At 43.3% G+C, this 15,294-nt stretch overlaps 1 protein-coding gene across 6 annotated transcripts in view; it reads right to left on the reverse strand.

Moving 5' to 3' along the window:
• Nucleotides 1–15,294, reverse strand: part of SLMAP (sarcolemma associated protein) — a 91,510-nt gene that overhangs the window by 11,478 nt on the left and 64,738 nt on the right. For 5 of the 6 annotated variants that reach the window (XM_075287901.1, XM_075287898.1, XM_075287902.1 and 2 more), the window contains 8 exons: nt 14,222–14,272; nt 8,147–8,206; nt 5,598–5,678; nt 4,978–5,034; nt 4,486–4,611; nt 3,678–3,752; nt 1,559–1,879; nt 145–262 (listed from right to left, as the gene is read on the reverse strand). In XM_075287901.1, coding sequence (XP_075144002.1) covers nt 145–262; nt 1,559–1,879; nt 3,678–3,752; nt 4,486–4,611; nt 4,978–5,034; nt 5,598–5,678; nt 8,147–8,206; nt 14,222–14,272 — 889 coding nt within the window. The remainder of the gene's footprint in view (nt 1–144; nt 263–1,558; nt 1,880–3,677; nt 3,753–4,485; nt 4,612–4,977; nt 5,035–5,597; nt 5,679–8,146; nt 8,207–14,221; nt 14,273–15,294) is intronic. The other variant, XM_075287900.1, reaches the window with a different exon arrangement.

A 15,294-nucleotide genomic window follows, 5' to 3' on the forward strand; every position in this document is an offset into this window, starting at 1 on the left:
AGCTTCAGCCTACACCCAGATGCTAATAAATCTGACATATGTGCCAGGACCTTTCACAGTGCATATGTCAAACTAACAATGTAAGATCAGTGTGAACGTATCTCTAAAATAAGCTTCTAGAAATGTATACCAGGCCGTCCTCACCTGTGAAGCTCGCGCTCAATCCTCTGGCACTCTTGGCTTAATGCAGCGTTCTCTTTCTGTAGAGAGGAGCATTCTGCCTCTAGAGAAGTGACGCTTTTTCGGAGTTCCTCCATTTCAGCTGTGCAGAGAGGATATGGTTAAATGGCAGGACGAGTGATTAAAATACTAATCTAAATATAAAATACACTCTCTACCAATAAGTATTTGGACACCTGTGGTAGAATAGAAAAACATTATGTATTCATATTCAGTAGTTGGTAGACTCTAGCAGATGCTTCCTTATGGATGGTATTGATGGACACAATACTCCCGGATGCCTGGTGAAGCCATCAGTTGGGTGCAGTTTCTCTGGCCAGCACTCGTTGGTCTCTATCTCCCAGTTTCAGGGATCTGCCAACTCAGGGCACATTCCGACAATTACCGATCACCTTCCAATTCGTAATCACATAGGCCACTGAAGATTTTGGGCAATTAGGTTTGCTTGCTATGTCCCTTAAAGATCAACCGTTTCTGTTTTACCTGACAATTACCCCTTTCTCGAAATCAGACAAGTCTGCACTTTGCGCACCTTGCATGTGACTAATGCCAATGCTGTTTCCTATTTAATGACGGAAGGCGTGACGTACATCATGACCGCAGATATCTTCACTTGCATGGGTTTCCAAATACTTATTGGTAGACAGTGTACCATTTCAGCATATAAATATATAAATTTCCAACAAACTCTCTGTATCAATCCCTCAGACCCCAAGTCCATGAGCAAATATAACCTGGAGCATATACTGCCAACATTTCCTTGACTAAATGCAGCCAATGACCTGGTATCTTTGCATCATTGTATCTATGATACCAGAAGTGCCTGCCTTACACTGGCATTACTATACTGTGCTATATAAAGTACAAGACAGTGAAGCCAACAGGTGGAAAGGGCTCCTAGCATCTTAGATCACAATGGTACCTGGACTACATTCAGCCCGGAAAATGCAGACGATGGTCTTCAGTTAACAATGTATATTTGCTTGGGTGCATGGGGCCTTACCATTCCCAAGATCTCTGCTTGCGGACATTAGAAACCTTTTTTTTTTTCTTTCTTCCAGTGAATACCAATCTGTCCCAGATGATGATGGAAACACAAGCCAATGATTTATTACAAGCCCCAGCTCTGATGACCGGACTGTAACAAGCCCTGCAGCTTTTTGACCATCACATGACCAGGACAGTGCTGCCTTCACTGGGTGTACATTAAAAAGGTTTCTATTAAAGGACAGCAAGCAGAGAGCCTGAAAACTAAGAAAATAATGTAGAAAATACATTGGAAGTCAGTATCAGGAACATTACAATGAATAAACCATCATTTGTGTAAATTACAGCCATGTTGGAGGGCGAAGTGTCTTGGTTACAGCACATCACTGACCTTGTAATCTGGCTGCCTCGGATATCTGCTGGTCCTCCCGATCCTTGCACTGGGCCTGGAAGCTGGCCTGTAGATTGACAATTTCTGACTCGTACTGACTGGCTGTTTTACGCCAATGCTCAAGCTCAAACCGCACCTCCTGTAACTCCCCTTGAAGTTCTGCTATATCGCCATCTCTCTCAGTAGCTACTTGTTCAGAGACGTGTTTCAGGATGGCGATTTCTTCCTGAGCGTTCATCAGCTCTTCCCGAGTACTGGTGATCTCGTTTTCTTTTTCTTCCCGTAAGATTTCAATCTCTTCTTGTAACCTGTGCAATTGGGCTGCAGAGAGAGACAAAACCTATAGATTACCCAAGCTTATCTGTCTATAGTCACTTGTACAGTGATGGCATCTACTGAGCAAAAGTGCTTAACCACTTATCCCTGTACTGTAACAGAACGTTGTCAGTGGGAACCAAAGTTGGATAGATTTCTATAGGTTACATTCATGCAAGTCAGTCCCTGGGATTTATGCGCTGTTTACTCCCTCTAGTGGCAACTGTGGGCCATCAGCATTCTTGATTCAGAACTATGGGAGGAATTGGTGGCAACTGCAGCATTTTCAAATACAGAGGGTTTTCTGAAGAGGACCTTTCACCACCTCCAAGTCATCTCTTACATCATTTAAGAGCTACTGCTTGATTCTGACTCAGCTGAAATTTTCCTTCTAGCCCCCACCGTCCCTGAGTAATCAATGCTGTTAGTTTAGGTGCTATGTAGGCTCTGTACTGTCAGGAGGACGGTGTCAGGCAGGGGGTGTGATTCTGAGCTCTGACACTGGCTGCCTCTGATTGGAGTCTGAATCCCACCCCCTGACACCATCCTTCTGACAGTACAGCGCCTAAATAGCACATCAGGCATCAAAACTACCTGTACTTGTTGCTCAGGAATGGTTGGGGCTAGAGAGAATAGGTTGGAATCAGGGGAGGGGTGTCTATTTACAGATGCTAAGAACTAGAATTGATAAAGATGGTGAAGAAGGTCCTCTTTAAAAGGAGTCTGTCACCTGAACCCAACATATCAAACCAGCCCTGCAGATAGATTGATTTAGGTGACCCTAACCTATCTGTGTCTGTGACACGCTGCCTCTGTTACAGAGATGTTGCTATTTTGTCAAATAGAAAATTGGCTTTTTAGAGCTCTAACGCCCTTTGCTGCTCCACAAGTCTCAATTGCATATTGACAAAACAGTGATATCTCCATAATAGAGGCAGCGATTCACAAGGGGGGAAACTGTTTGATTCAGGTGGCCCTCACCTATGTATCTGCAGGGCTGGGTGGATATAATGGGCTCTAGTGATAGGCTCCCTTTATAGGAACGCTGTCACTTGGACACTTAATATGAAACAAGTCACGCTGCATTGTAAGGCTGGGTTCACATCTGCATCAGAGTCTCTGTGCTAGATTCCGCTGAAAATTGGCAGAAAAAAAAAAGTCTGGCCTGGGGATCTTTTTTCTCTGCCGCTTTCAGTTTCAAAATGACAGCCACCCATCTGCCCCTATTATATCAATGGGAACTACCAGGCTTGATGTGTTCAGGTTTGTTGTTTGGGTCACTTGAATGATGGAGATCAAGCGGTTCTGTGACCCTAGTGTCAGCGATATTATGCTGAGATTATTATGAGGCTAACTATGTGAATGAGGGTGAAGTACAACAGAGGAGCCAGAACCATCAAAGGTCCCGTCTCCTGGTATGAATTACCACTGCATACGCTTCATTGACAGCCTCTTCTCGTCTTTTAGCTATGACGAGAGTTACTGAATTCCTGCACATTAACCGGGAGTTTCCTGGCTGGAGGTTTTGTAGGTTCTGGCACGCCCCAACTGCACTTGAGCGGCTTTTGTGTATTTCTAAAAACTGACTTTTCAAGGAAAATGGGAATCTATTTGACTATACAGTGATATCTGTGGAGAACAAAGGAAACATGGACAGTACACTGATATCATGACTGTGTGAATAGCTCCATTCATTATAATGGGTCTGTGCAAAGTCATTACTTTCAATCCCCATCTATAATACAATGACCGCATATCCTCATGGTCAGAACAGCAGGGACCTAAAAAGCTGAATGGCGAGTACCTTGGAGGTGCTGAATCTGCTTGGTGGACTCTTCGGCCTGCTTTTTGCTGGATTTACGCTCCTCTTCTAGAAGTCCTGCAAACAGAAAATCATATATAAATGAATGAACAGAGAAGAATAAATGAAAACTATAATCTTGTGCACACTCTACATACAGACTATATACAGTATATTCTCAGCATCTTACAAGGGGTTTTCCTTCAAACTGGTAAACCCGTGAGATAAAAGAAAAGATACTCCATTACCTCCAGTCTGTCTTTGCAGTGTTGAATTCCTCGTTCTGTTTTGTACCTGCCCTGGTCAGGTTGGAAGTGGCAAATCACTGACTACAGAAGTCACATGTTGAGTACAATCACATATTCGTAGTGATGTCACCAGTGCCCAACATGTAATGGCTGAGGTCAGCGATTGGCCGCAGGACTCACCCCAGCCCCTTCACTTCTGGCCTGACCAGTGCAAAGGCTGGATGGAACTGGAGACCTGACAACACAATGGAGGACGAGTGGTAGGAGAGTATACTTTCTTTTTTAATGTTAACCCAGCACTGAGTTTTACAGTTTGACTGGTAAACCCCTTTAACGTTATTTTGGTAATGAAATGCCTGATGATTGTTAAATGTAACCATAGGCATTGAATGGAGGAGTAGCGCGAATGTGTGACCACCGCTCTCCAAACTCCTCCTCAGACTGGCGTAGGGAACTTGGGAGTCAATCCTAGTGATCGGTGGGGTCTCATGAAAGATTAAATTCTTTACTCACACGTGAGCAGACGAATATTTTCAGGAGAATATTGAATATCACAATTTTACCTTGAAGTTCTAAGCATTTCTGTCTGCTGGATTTTGCAAGATCCTGGGCCTCTGACAACTCTCTGCGCAGCGTCTGTAGGTCCTGCTTTGCATCATTGGAGCCAGACTGTACATTATGTAGCTCATCTAGGAGACATCACAGGGTGAAATCAGACAGTGTGACAGGATAAAGACTAATGTACAGCTACCAATGGTCAGTAAGGGGCAAGATTACAGCAATGGTCTTAGAGAGTCAGTGCAGTGAACACACTGCCTTATGTGAGAGCAGAGTATTACAGATATAGGTGGTAATACAATTATACAAAACAGCCCCCAAATATTCTACCATTTGGGTAACAGTGGAAGGGAAAGGACAGCAGATATATGAGTAGCGCCACACAGAGCAGACTGCCAATAACTACAGAGAGGGGGCGATATGCCATGCATGTATATGGTGTGAAACCTCTTAACATGTATGTGGCCAATATGAGCAGTAGCTGATAGAAAGCTCACCTTTTAATATAACTTTATTCAGTGGTTCATTCAGCTCTTGTTCATCCATTTGGCCGTCTAAGAAGGGGAAAAAAAAAAAAAAAAAAGTAGAAAATCCAAATTTAAAAAAACAAAAAAACAGGTCTTGCTTTGTTGTGCGTGGACCAAGCATGGCTGCATATTTAGTCACTACACCTGCAGGGCTATATGGAGACTATGAGACAATATCAGGGGTCAGTAATCTTTGCCACTTCTGTAGCATAATGTCAGCTTTATGAGCATGTCCTAGAATAGAGTCTTTGGCTGTAATGGTACATATCGCAGAAGCGTAATGGCATGTCTCATGCAGAATGCGGCCATCTATATGCAGTGTACTTATTGGATGTGATATGAGGTGCGCTCCTTACTACTTCTGCATCTCCCAAGACTCATGATTATGGGGTGTGGGATAGGAGACTTCCATATTACAATGTTTCACCTATGCACAATTGCTGCTGATAAGGCAGAGTCTTCAATGCGCTGAACCCTTTGTCTGCACCAGTGAATTGTATCACTACAGAAAACATGTCCGCCCGTGAGGCCTACCTACAGGGCCAATATTATACTGGCTAATACAGAACATTCACAGTGCCGACCATTACCTGTAGTGTCGTCACTGCTTTTCTCCTTGCTAGGACTGAGCGTGTCCGATAAGTCTGAATCCTTCACTTCTGCAGGACTCCCTAGAATAGATATAATGAAATATATTAGAGGAATTACTGGATGTGCTGGTCAACATCACAGAGTGAAGATCTGAAGGACTTGTGACATTGACATCTACTGAGAATTATCCTTACCACTCAGTCTAGGACCCAGGACAAATGGGATATTATACCATGTGGGAGCGCAAACAGGAAAATATACTGTGTGGCGTCACTAAGGAGAGCATTATACTGTGTGGTGTCACTAAGGAGAGCATTATACTGTGTGGTGTCACTAAGGAGAGCATTATACTGTGTGGTGTCACTAAGGAGAGCATTATACTGTGTGGTGTCACTAAGGAGAGCATTATACTGTGTGGTATCGCTAAGGAGAGCATTATACTGTGTGGTGTCACTAAGGAGAGCATTATACTGTGTGGTATCGCTAAGGAGAGCATTATACTGTGTGGTATAGCTAAGGAGAGCATTATACTGTGTGGTGTCACTAAGGAGAGCATTATACTGTGTGGTATAGCTAAGGAGAGCATTATACTGTGTGGTGTCACTAAGGAGAGCATTATACTGTGTGGTGTCACTAAGGAGAGCATTATACTGTGTGGTGTCACTAAGGAGAGCATTATACTGTGAGTTGTTACCAAAGGGAGCATTATACTGTGGGTGGCACTAAGGGGGCATTTCAACATGTGTCGAGAACTCCCCTCCAAACACAAGACTTGGAATCCTGCCTCCAAAAAATCCTGTGCAAGTCTCTTCTATGGGAAATTTATGAATAATTTGACAAGTGGGCGTTACCATTTCCATTGGCAACAGGATGTATCCCTAGACAGTCTGGTACAGAAAGCACTGATGCAGAGACACACACTAACTGATAGCAACCAGTTGTCACTTTATTCTTAAATGTCCAGGAAGAACAACAGAGGAACAGCACATTAAGAGAAATACATTTACTAAAGGGAGAGGTGAGATCCTTTACAAGATGATCTATAGGGATTTTGCAGTCTCATGTAGAGAACAGTTTGCAATTCGCAATAACTGCAAGTACTAGTGATGTTAATGATATGATAGTGTCCATGAAGGGACGGAGGAATCCGTCTCAGGTGACCCGTCCATGAGATAAGAAATCAGGGCTCAGAAACACATCCACTACTGCCAGCCGGAAACCTCCTAGGAACAATGGCGCTTATCAGCGCTGCACACAGGCCCATCCTGCACAACCATTTATGGATAAAAACAACTGGTGCCCTAAACACTTAGGAATGAGATGAGGAAGGAGGAGTGCGATACAGCAAGGGCGACACCAAAACGGCCATCGGTGCCAACTCTCACACTGCTGCCGGCCACATTTACCCTTTGAGTGCTGGCAGCAACATCTAGCAAAGTAGAGGCTACCATGTCAAATCCCAGTGGCAATCCACCTAACATATGGAGCCTGCTTAATATAGAAGACATTGTAATAGTATATGGAGGTGCGGCAGCTGTAGAGGAGCGCCCCCTCCATGTGACAATGTGATAATGGATACCATTAACCCATTATTCCTTAACCATCATATGCTCCTCATGGATTACACTAATTCTGCAATATACCGAACAGCATATGTAATATAAACTACAGTGAACTACATAAAGGTGTAAAATCCAGAATATCGATGAGGAACATAAGGGGTTAATGGATAACAGAGGTTTATATTGCCTCAAAAACGACCCATCACCTCTCCTGACAGGTCTTAGTTAATTCTGGCACCCCCCCTCTCCCCTCCATGTAACAACTCTGGAATACTCTCTCTTATAATTCTGGAGTTGTGCTGTTCCTCTGTTACTCCTCCTGACAATGTATGAATCAACTGGCAACTGGTCATTAGCATTCTCTTTGACAAAGGGGTGTGTCTTTACAGTCAGTGTCAGCTCTTATTAGACAGTATTAGTTTGTATAGGCACACCCCAAATGGCACAATGCAGATTTATAACACAAGGATTATTTCAGGTGGAATACGAACTTACTAAAACAGACACCTGAGGACATTGGACGGGTGTCTACTGTCACATCACTACGGGAAATCTGATTTTATCTATGTTCATCCATCTACATATGTATTATATTACACAGATTTCCCATTGACTATATACGTATGTGTGTATAAAGATAAAGAATATAAAATAAATATATAAACACACAAATTATATATATATATATATATATATATTCGTTTGTTTTTTGTTTTGTTTTTTTAAAAAAGAAACATCTATAAGTCTACAAATTAACCCTAAAGTGTTCGATCCTTGTTACCAGCACTCCCTATGGCTGGCCATTGGACTTTCACTCCCCCTAGCCCACCACTATGAATTCTTAAGCAAGTATTGCACTTAATCTTCAGTTTCCCCGGGTTAATCCATAGCTACGACTTTGTTCTCGCTCACATATAAATCCTCTCTCGGGAACAATCTGGATGTAGCCACGTCATTCCATATAGTCTATCCCCCCACTCACGTACCTTTCAGATGCGGAGACTCCTGCTCGGCTTTAGTCAGATGCTCCACTTCTATGAGTTTGTCTGTGAAACAGAAGAGACGCTGCTGAGTGGAGAAGAGAGAAGCTAAGCCCCGTACACATAACGTGCAGCACATTCCATGCCCTTATATAAAGCAGGGACAGTGCCCACCCATTCACATGGGCTGGGGAGAAACCTGGACACTACTGCACAGTTGTCTGCATTACAAACCTGCCCAAACCTCACTTTATGGGGCAAATATCCAACCGTAGCGTCCGGTACAACAGATAAATGTATACAGAAACATAGACAATAGGGAGATAGTCCAGAAATAAGAGAGAATAATGGCCTGGCATGGAGATCGTGCTCATACACATGAAACGCAGCTTGGTAATAGGAGTTCAAGTCGGATTATCTTCCAGACAGATTTCCTAACATATGCTGGCTGCTGCTTCCAAGTTCATACGGATAAAAATTGGCTTCCATTTGCTTGAGGATGAGACAGCTCCATTAATGGTCAAAAAATGAACGGCTGCTGAAACGGGAATAAAATATAGAAGTCTATACAAAATACAGCCAAAATAGCCTCCAGATACCAGGAGCTGCTGGTATACAGGCGGCATGTGTTACTCTGTTCCTATTAAGTAATCGGAGACCTGTCCACTACCCATCGGTGACTTCAGTGAATGGCAGTGCTGCTCCTATTACTAGTACAGGGTTGCAACAGCACATGTCGCCCACCAGCAGCTTCTGGCACCCTGTGTATAGGTCAATATGATCAATTTGGGGCTGGAAAACCCCATTAACAGAGATAAAGCCCTAAAACACGTCTGGTGGCTGATGCCCCCAAAATCAAGAAGCCAGGGATGTTGAAATCCAACGTGCCTGAACCTTCGCTCCCCTCAACATCTACCACCAGGGTATTTATTAAGACCACCAAATCTAAAACATAGGACCCAATGGTGATCTAAGACTAGTCTACACCTGCGTCAGGTCAGAGTCTACAAACAATATGGAGGTCAGAGACCAAGGATCAATACTTCAATAATGAAAAGCAAAGTGGGTGCAGGAGGACGAGCAGGCCCGGAGGAGATCACCTGCTCTCTCTAGGGATTCCCTGACATACAATCCCCTGAACCTTCTTGATCAGTTTCTTCTCTTTCCTATGAGGCCTGGTTTCCAAGAGTGCGACCTTTCATACCTTCCCAAACACACTTACAACCTCGCACCTGCTTTAATTCTCGCTCGGTGAAGTGACAGCTCACGATGGGCATTTGCCAGTCACTGTGCACACAAGACAAATTCTGATGAATCATAGCACATGCACATGGAGGCCAAAGGACTTAGCGGGGACGGAAATAGACAGAAGCTGTCACTGCTGGAGGAATGGAAGGAATGACAGGGCTCATAGGAGATAGCAGTACTGTGCAAGTGTCTACTACAAGCAGGGAACCAATCTAAGATACTAAGGTGACCACTGGTGATATACAAATATACTAAGTTATCCCCTATATACTGGAGAAGAATTAACCCTATATCGGGAGAGTTATGGCCACTGGGACCCCTAACAATCACAACAGGTCTCCAGCTCACAGGGTGAATGGAGCGAAGGTGAATGTGGTGCCAAGGTGTCCAATAATTAAGGTGTTAGATGAAGTCTACATGCGTCTCTGTAACAAAGAGTAGGCAGGGGCCCTTAACATGGAAGAAGAATGGAGGAGGGGGCATCAGATCTATGACCGCTACAACTAACTACAGACTAACAATTGGCTAGTATGTTTCATAATCTATCCTTTGGGTAACACAATCCTAAAAAGGTGCTACGTTTTGCCCATTGAGACAATTTTCCTTTCCTACTACCATCCCTAAATCCATTTAGAATATGCTTTAGCAGATGACAAGTACAGGGTAATATCGTGTTGGAGGAGTATGCGACTTAGTCACCCATCTATCTTTATCCTGTAAGTAACTTACTGTGCTATGAAATACTTTCTCAAGTCCATACAGAAGGATATGACACACTGAGTAAGTCAGCCTAGGAACCAGCAATCTAATGTTAACAGTCTGACTTAACTTTCAAGTCAAGCTATGATAAAGCAACATGACCATTGCTGGGCAGCATCTTATACATGTCCACACTGACACCAGCCTGAAGAAGCCACCAACAGAACCAAGACTGTACTCCGACACGTATCCATATCATAAAGGAGAGAAGCTGAGCTCTGATATATAGGGTTATATGACAGAGGGAGAGAAGCAGAGCTCTGTGATATATAGGATTATATGATAGAGGAGAGAAGCTGCGCTCTGTGATATATAGGGTTATATGATAGAGGAGAGAAGCTGCGCTCTGTGATATATAGGGTTATATGATAGAGGAGAGAAGCTGCGCTCTGTGATATATAGGGTTATATGATAGAGGAGAGAAGCTGAGCTCTGTGATATATAGGGTTATATGACAGGAGAGAAGCTGAGCTCTGTGATATATAGGATTATATGATAGAGGAAGAGAAGCTGAGCTCTGTGATATATAGGGTTATATGATTGAGGAGAGCAGCTGAGCTGTGTGATATATAGGGTTATATGGTAGAGGAGAGAAGCTGAGCTCTGTGATATATAGGGTTATATGATAGAGGAGAGAAGCTGAGCTCTGTGATATATAGGGTTATATGACAGAAGAGAGAAGCTGAGCTTGGCTTCTCTCCCTCTATCGTATAACTCTATATATCACACAGCTCAGCTTCTCTCCTCTATCATATAACCCTATATATCAGAGCTCGGCTTCTCTCCTCTATCCTATAACCCTATATATCACATAGCTCAGCTTCTCTCCTCTATCATATAAACCTATATATCACAGAGATCAGCTTCTCTCCTCTATCATATAACCCTATATATCACAGAGCTCAGCTGAATACACATGCACGCTCACTTTAGCAGACATAGTCAGGAGAACTGATAAAGCCACTGCCAGTCACCGTTTCTCTATTGCCACCTGCCACTGGGGAAGACTCAGGACACCGCCACACACCGACTTATTTATGACTGCCCTGTATTGCTAAAAGACATATTGGGGAAAAAAATGGGGGAGATTTCAAAGGGGTTGTCTGGAAGCAAAAAAAAAAAATCGATCTGCTCTAATAAACCAGGCAAACTGGAGTCTGGCTACCAAACAGCCTATTGACCTGGAAGTCCTGCGGAGTTCCTACTGTCTACATGACAATGCGAATTGATCAGATCAATGGTCTCCATTCATTGCATTAAGTCATTAGTAGTAAGGAATGGCAGATTATTAAAGATCTTCTCTATAGCACCGTATTGTACAAGTCATGTATCCCTAATATATGACCTAGAGGACTGTAATGCCTCCGCCCGTGTGGTACTCTCACAGGAAACGCCGCCGCTGGAGCCAAGTCATGGTAGCAGCTGCCCCATTATTGTTTCTATATTAAGCTGTGCGGTTACGGACCTGGTGCCAGAGAGGCCTGACCTTTCCAGAAGAAACATTTTACAGGATACAGCAAGTGACACTTTATTACAATGCAGATCTCGCATTGTCGAGCACCAAGGACAGGAGGAAGAACAACAAACTGGCAAAAAAAAAAACAAAAAAAAAAAACAAAGGGTTTAATGGGAAAATTTCTTCTGCTTTTTATAACCAAGCAGATCTGTGGATTCTGCACTGGTTCAGCAAATCTGAAGAAAACAAGTTCACTACATTGTGTAAAGTTCAGAACGGATAACAAGGACGGCTCCATTATTATTAACTCATAAGCTCGGGCACTGGACATAGGTGATATTAAAAGGATTTTTAATACTAATGCTCAGTCTTTGGGATATTTCATCAATAGCAGACAAGTATTGGTCCAACTCCAGAAGTCCCTGTGATCACCTGATTGAAGGGGTCATGGCCTTCAGGGAGAGCTCCTTACATTGTGTAGTGGCCGTTAACGGTACTGCACCCAAGTCCTATTCACCTCTATAGGATTGAGTTGCAGAAGCCAGGCTTGTGGTCTGCCGCCATTGGAAAAACATCACCGTCACACAGCACAGAGAGCTCCAATCAGAGGCAGCCAGTGTTTTTGGATTGTGGGTGGAAACTGCAGTCCCTTAAGAGAACCTATGCAATAAAAGGGACTTCTAATATCTTCTTCTGTAATGTTTTCTGATGGGCAGTGCTGGCATCTAGGCTGGATCAGTGGTGTAGTAAGCCACTGGTTTGGATCATTTTTGTACATTCTTACAATGCTAATCTGCATTCAACCGAGCCTCATTTCTTTTCACTTTTTTGCAGGGTAACAACCTGAAACTTCCAGATTTTCTGACTCTGATAATTCATGCATACATGCAGATTAGCAGATGATGCGCTTTGCTTTGGTCTCGTGTTCAACATGGTGTATGTGGTGGTGGGCAACAGTAAGTGGGTGTACTTATCTTGTCTCCTAGTGACAGATTCTTTGGAAATGAAAGATCCTTTGGGAGCACCGTGTAAAATGACACCTCCGTCTCTTAGCATTCAGCTTCGATCTTAGACTAACTGCAGGAACCATGGGGAGGCATATCCACCGAGCTACAGAAGCTTTCATGGCTTCCAAATCTCTGCATTAAATTTCTCACACAAGATATACATTGTGGCCATGTGTTACTAAAAAGCCAATGCAACAAATAATCCAAAAAGAATATTCTTTACCCGTCCGTCCTCTGTAATCTGTTCTCAGATATTTGGATTATAAAGCTCTGCCCCTTATAGATTTACAGCTGCAGTAGAGAGGAGCAGACGGCTCATGCTGGGATACAAGTATCTCGCTCCAGATTATATCAGGTGGCAAAAAAAATCTCAAACCCATCTTATATCACATCATCGAAGACATTCAGAATATCCCATAGTTAAAAAAAAAAAGTGTTATACTCATAGAAAATTGTATAATAAGGAATATAAGATTGTCACTTCTTGCAGGCTATAACTATTGTATGCACAGACCAACGTATATATTGGGCAAGCTACAATCTGCAAATGGCGAGCTAGAAACCTGGAGCCAGGGTAACCGGCCCACAGCAAGATCACATTACTCTCAGGTTAACACCATCAGCTTGGATCATGATCATAGTGGCCCTGCCAAAAATCAATACAAGGTTTTAACCATCTGCTCGTAGGGTGAGATACCTCGGCGCCTAAACATACCTACCAGTGTATGTGCCCCTGGCTTCACTACAATTGTCATACAGGATTAATTCACTGAATGACCCCATGTATATAATCCTATAGGATAAGGCCACATACATTGTGTTTGCTGTAACCGCACCATAAGCTTGATGCATCAAGTAAGGTAATAAGACTGACAAAGCAAATAGGAGCTGCCAAATTCTTATAAAGGGCTGTGAAGTTCTGAACTGTAACTCAACTCCGACTCTTACTTTTCTACATTCCCAGTGTGTCATATATGGCTGTTTATATTATTACATTAGTAATGACAAATGACTGTAGCAAAATGTAAAACTGAATATTAAAATAATTTTTATATACTACGTTTATATTCCTCACCCTGGTTTTATTCCAGGACCATATATAAATTTTAAATGGGGGTTCAGATCTTAGTCCAATCTCAGGGACCAGCAGCAATCCAGAGAATGTATTACTGCAGTGCTTTTGATTTTTGGGGTTTTTTTTTTACCATTAAGTGGAATTCTAGGAATACTGAGCCTTGAGTCATTCCCGGGAACAGTGAAGGTCTAAAGTCATCTCCCCCCCGAGCAATATACCATCACATTATAAGATATATCCATATTCCATATGATATATGGACTTTAAACGTCTATCCTATGAACATTTACAGCACACAGCAGTCCGTTTCACATTGTAAGCCATCTGCCCTGCGAATAACACCAACGTAAAGGTAAAAGCAAAAGTTACTTCCTTATGACAAAACAATATATAGATCTACATGTATGTCCACCACAGCACACTATCACATACAGGACAAATGAAATGACACATGTAAACCACATAGCCGAGGTGAGAGAGTGAATGATGGCGCTATGACTATATAGCATTCATGAGTGGTCAGCTACACGACCTACCTTTATCTGCATTGCCGTTGATTTTAGGTTTGAAGTCATCAACTTGTATGCCTGCGATCACAAAAGATTATTAATGCCATAATCCTAAAAAGTACTGACAGTATATAGCTAGCGCCTGCAAGAAGATCAAGACCAAAACATGACATACACAACAGCCCCCTCTGCTGGAGGAAAGCGGTACTACATAAATACCAACAAATTAGCATCAATAAGGCACAGTAAGCATAAAATATAGGGACTCATACTGTATATCGTGTAAAAAATGCAATTGAGCCTCTCTCAAGCACTTTGGAGCGCTGAATACTTTAGGATACTATAGATATGTACCGTATTTTCCGGACTATAAGGCGCACATAAAAACCTACGATTTCCTCAGAAATCGTAAGTGCGGCTTATAGTCCGGTGCGCCTTATATATGGATGGAAGCGTCGGCAAAGTCTGCGTGCCGCTTCCATACATACATAAAAGGCACCGTAAGGGTGCATTCACACTACGGAACGCCGGCGTGTATCACAGCAGTACACGCCGGCGTTACAGCAGGGCTGCCGGACACTTCCTATTCATTTCTATGGGAGCCGGCATGCGAGCGCTCCCCATAGAAATGAATGGACAGACACTTCCCATTCATTTCTATGGAAGCCGGCATGCGAGCGCTCCCCATAGAAATGAATGGAAAAAAGCAGTCCATTCATTTCTATGGGGAGCGCTCGCATGCCGGCTCCCATAGAAATGAATGGGAAGTGTCCGGCAGCCCTGCTGTCACGCTGAAACAGAACGTGAAACTTACTGAGCGGTGCAGGGCGGGCGGGCATTCAGGCCTCCTCTTCCTCCGATGTCCTGACAACTTCCTCCGGCGAACTAATGGCCTGTGCACATGCGCAATATCATAATGCTTCTACTACTGCGCATGCGCCCAGGCCATTATCAGCGAGCGGCAGAGGAGGAGGACGGAACATCGGAGGAAGAGGAGGCCTGAATGCCCGCCCGCCCTACACCACTCGGTAAGTTTCACAACATTACGGTTGGGCTCTATCAGCATGATTTTGCTGATAGAGCCCCTCCTCGCCTGCCGA

This window comes from Leptodactylus fuscus, chromosome 9, assembly GCF_031893055.1.
Source record: "Leptodactylus fuscus isolate aLepFus1 chromosome 9, aLepFus1.hap2, whole genome shotgun sequence".
NCBI classification, from domain to species: Eukaryota; Metazoa; Chordata; class Amphibia; order Anura; family Leptodactylidae; genus Leptodactylus; species Leptodactylus fuscus.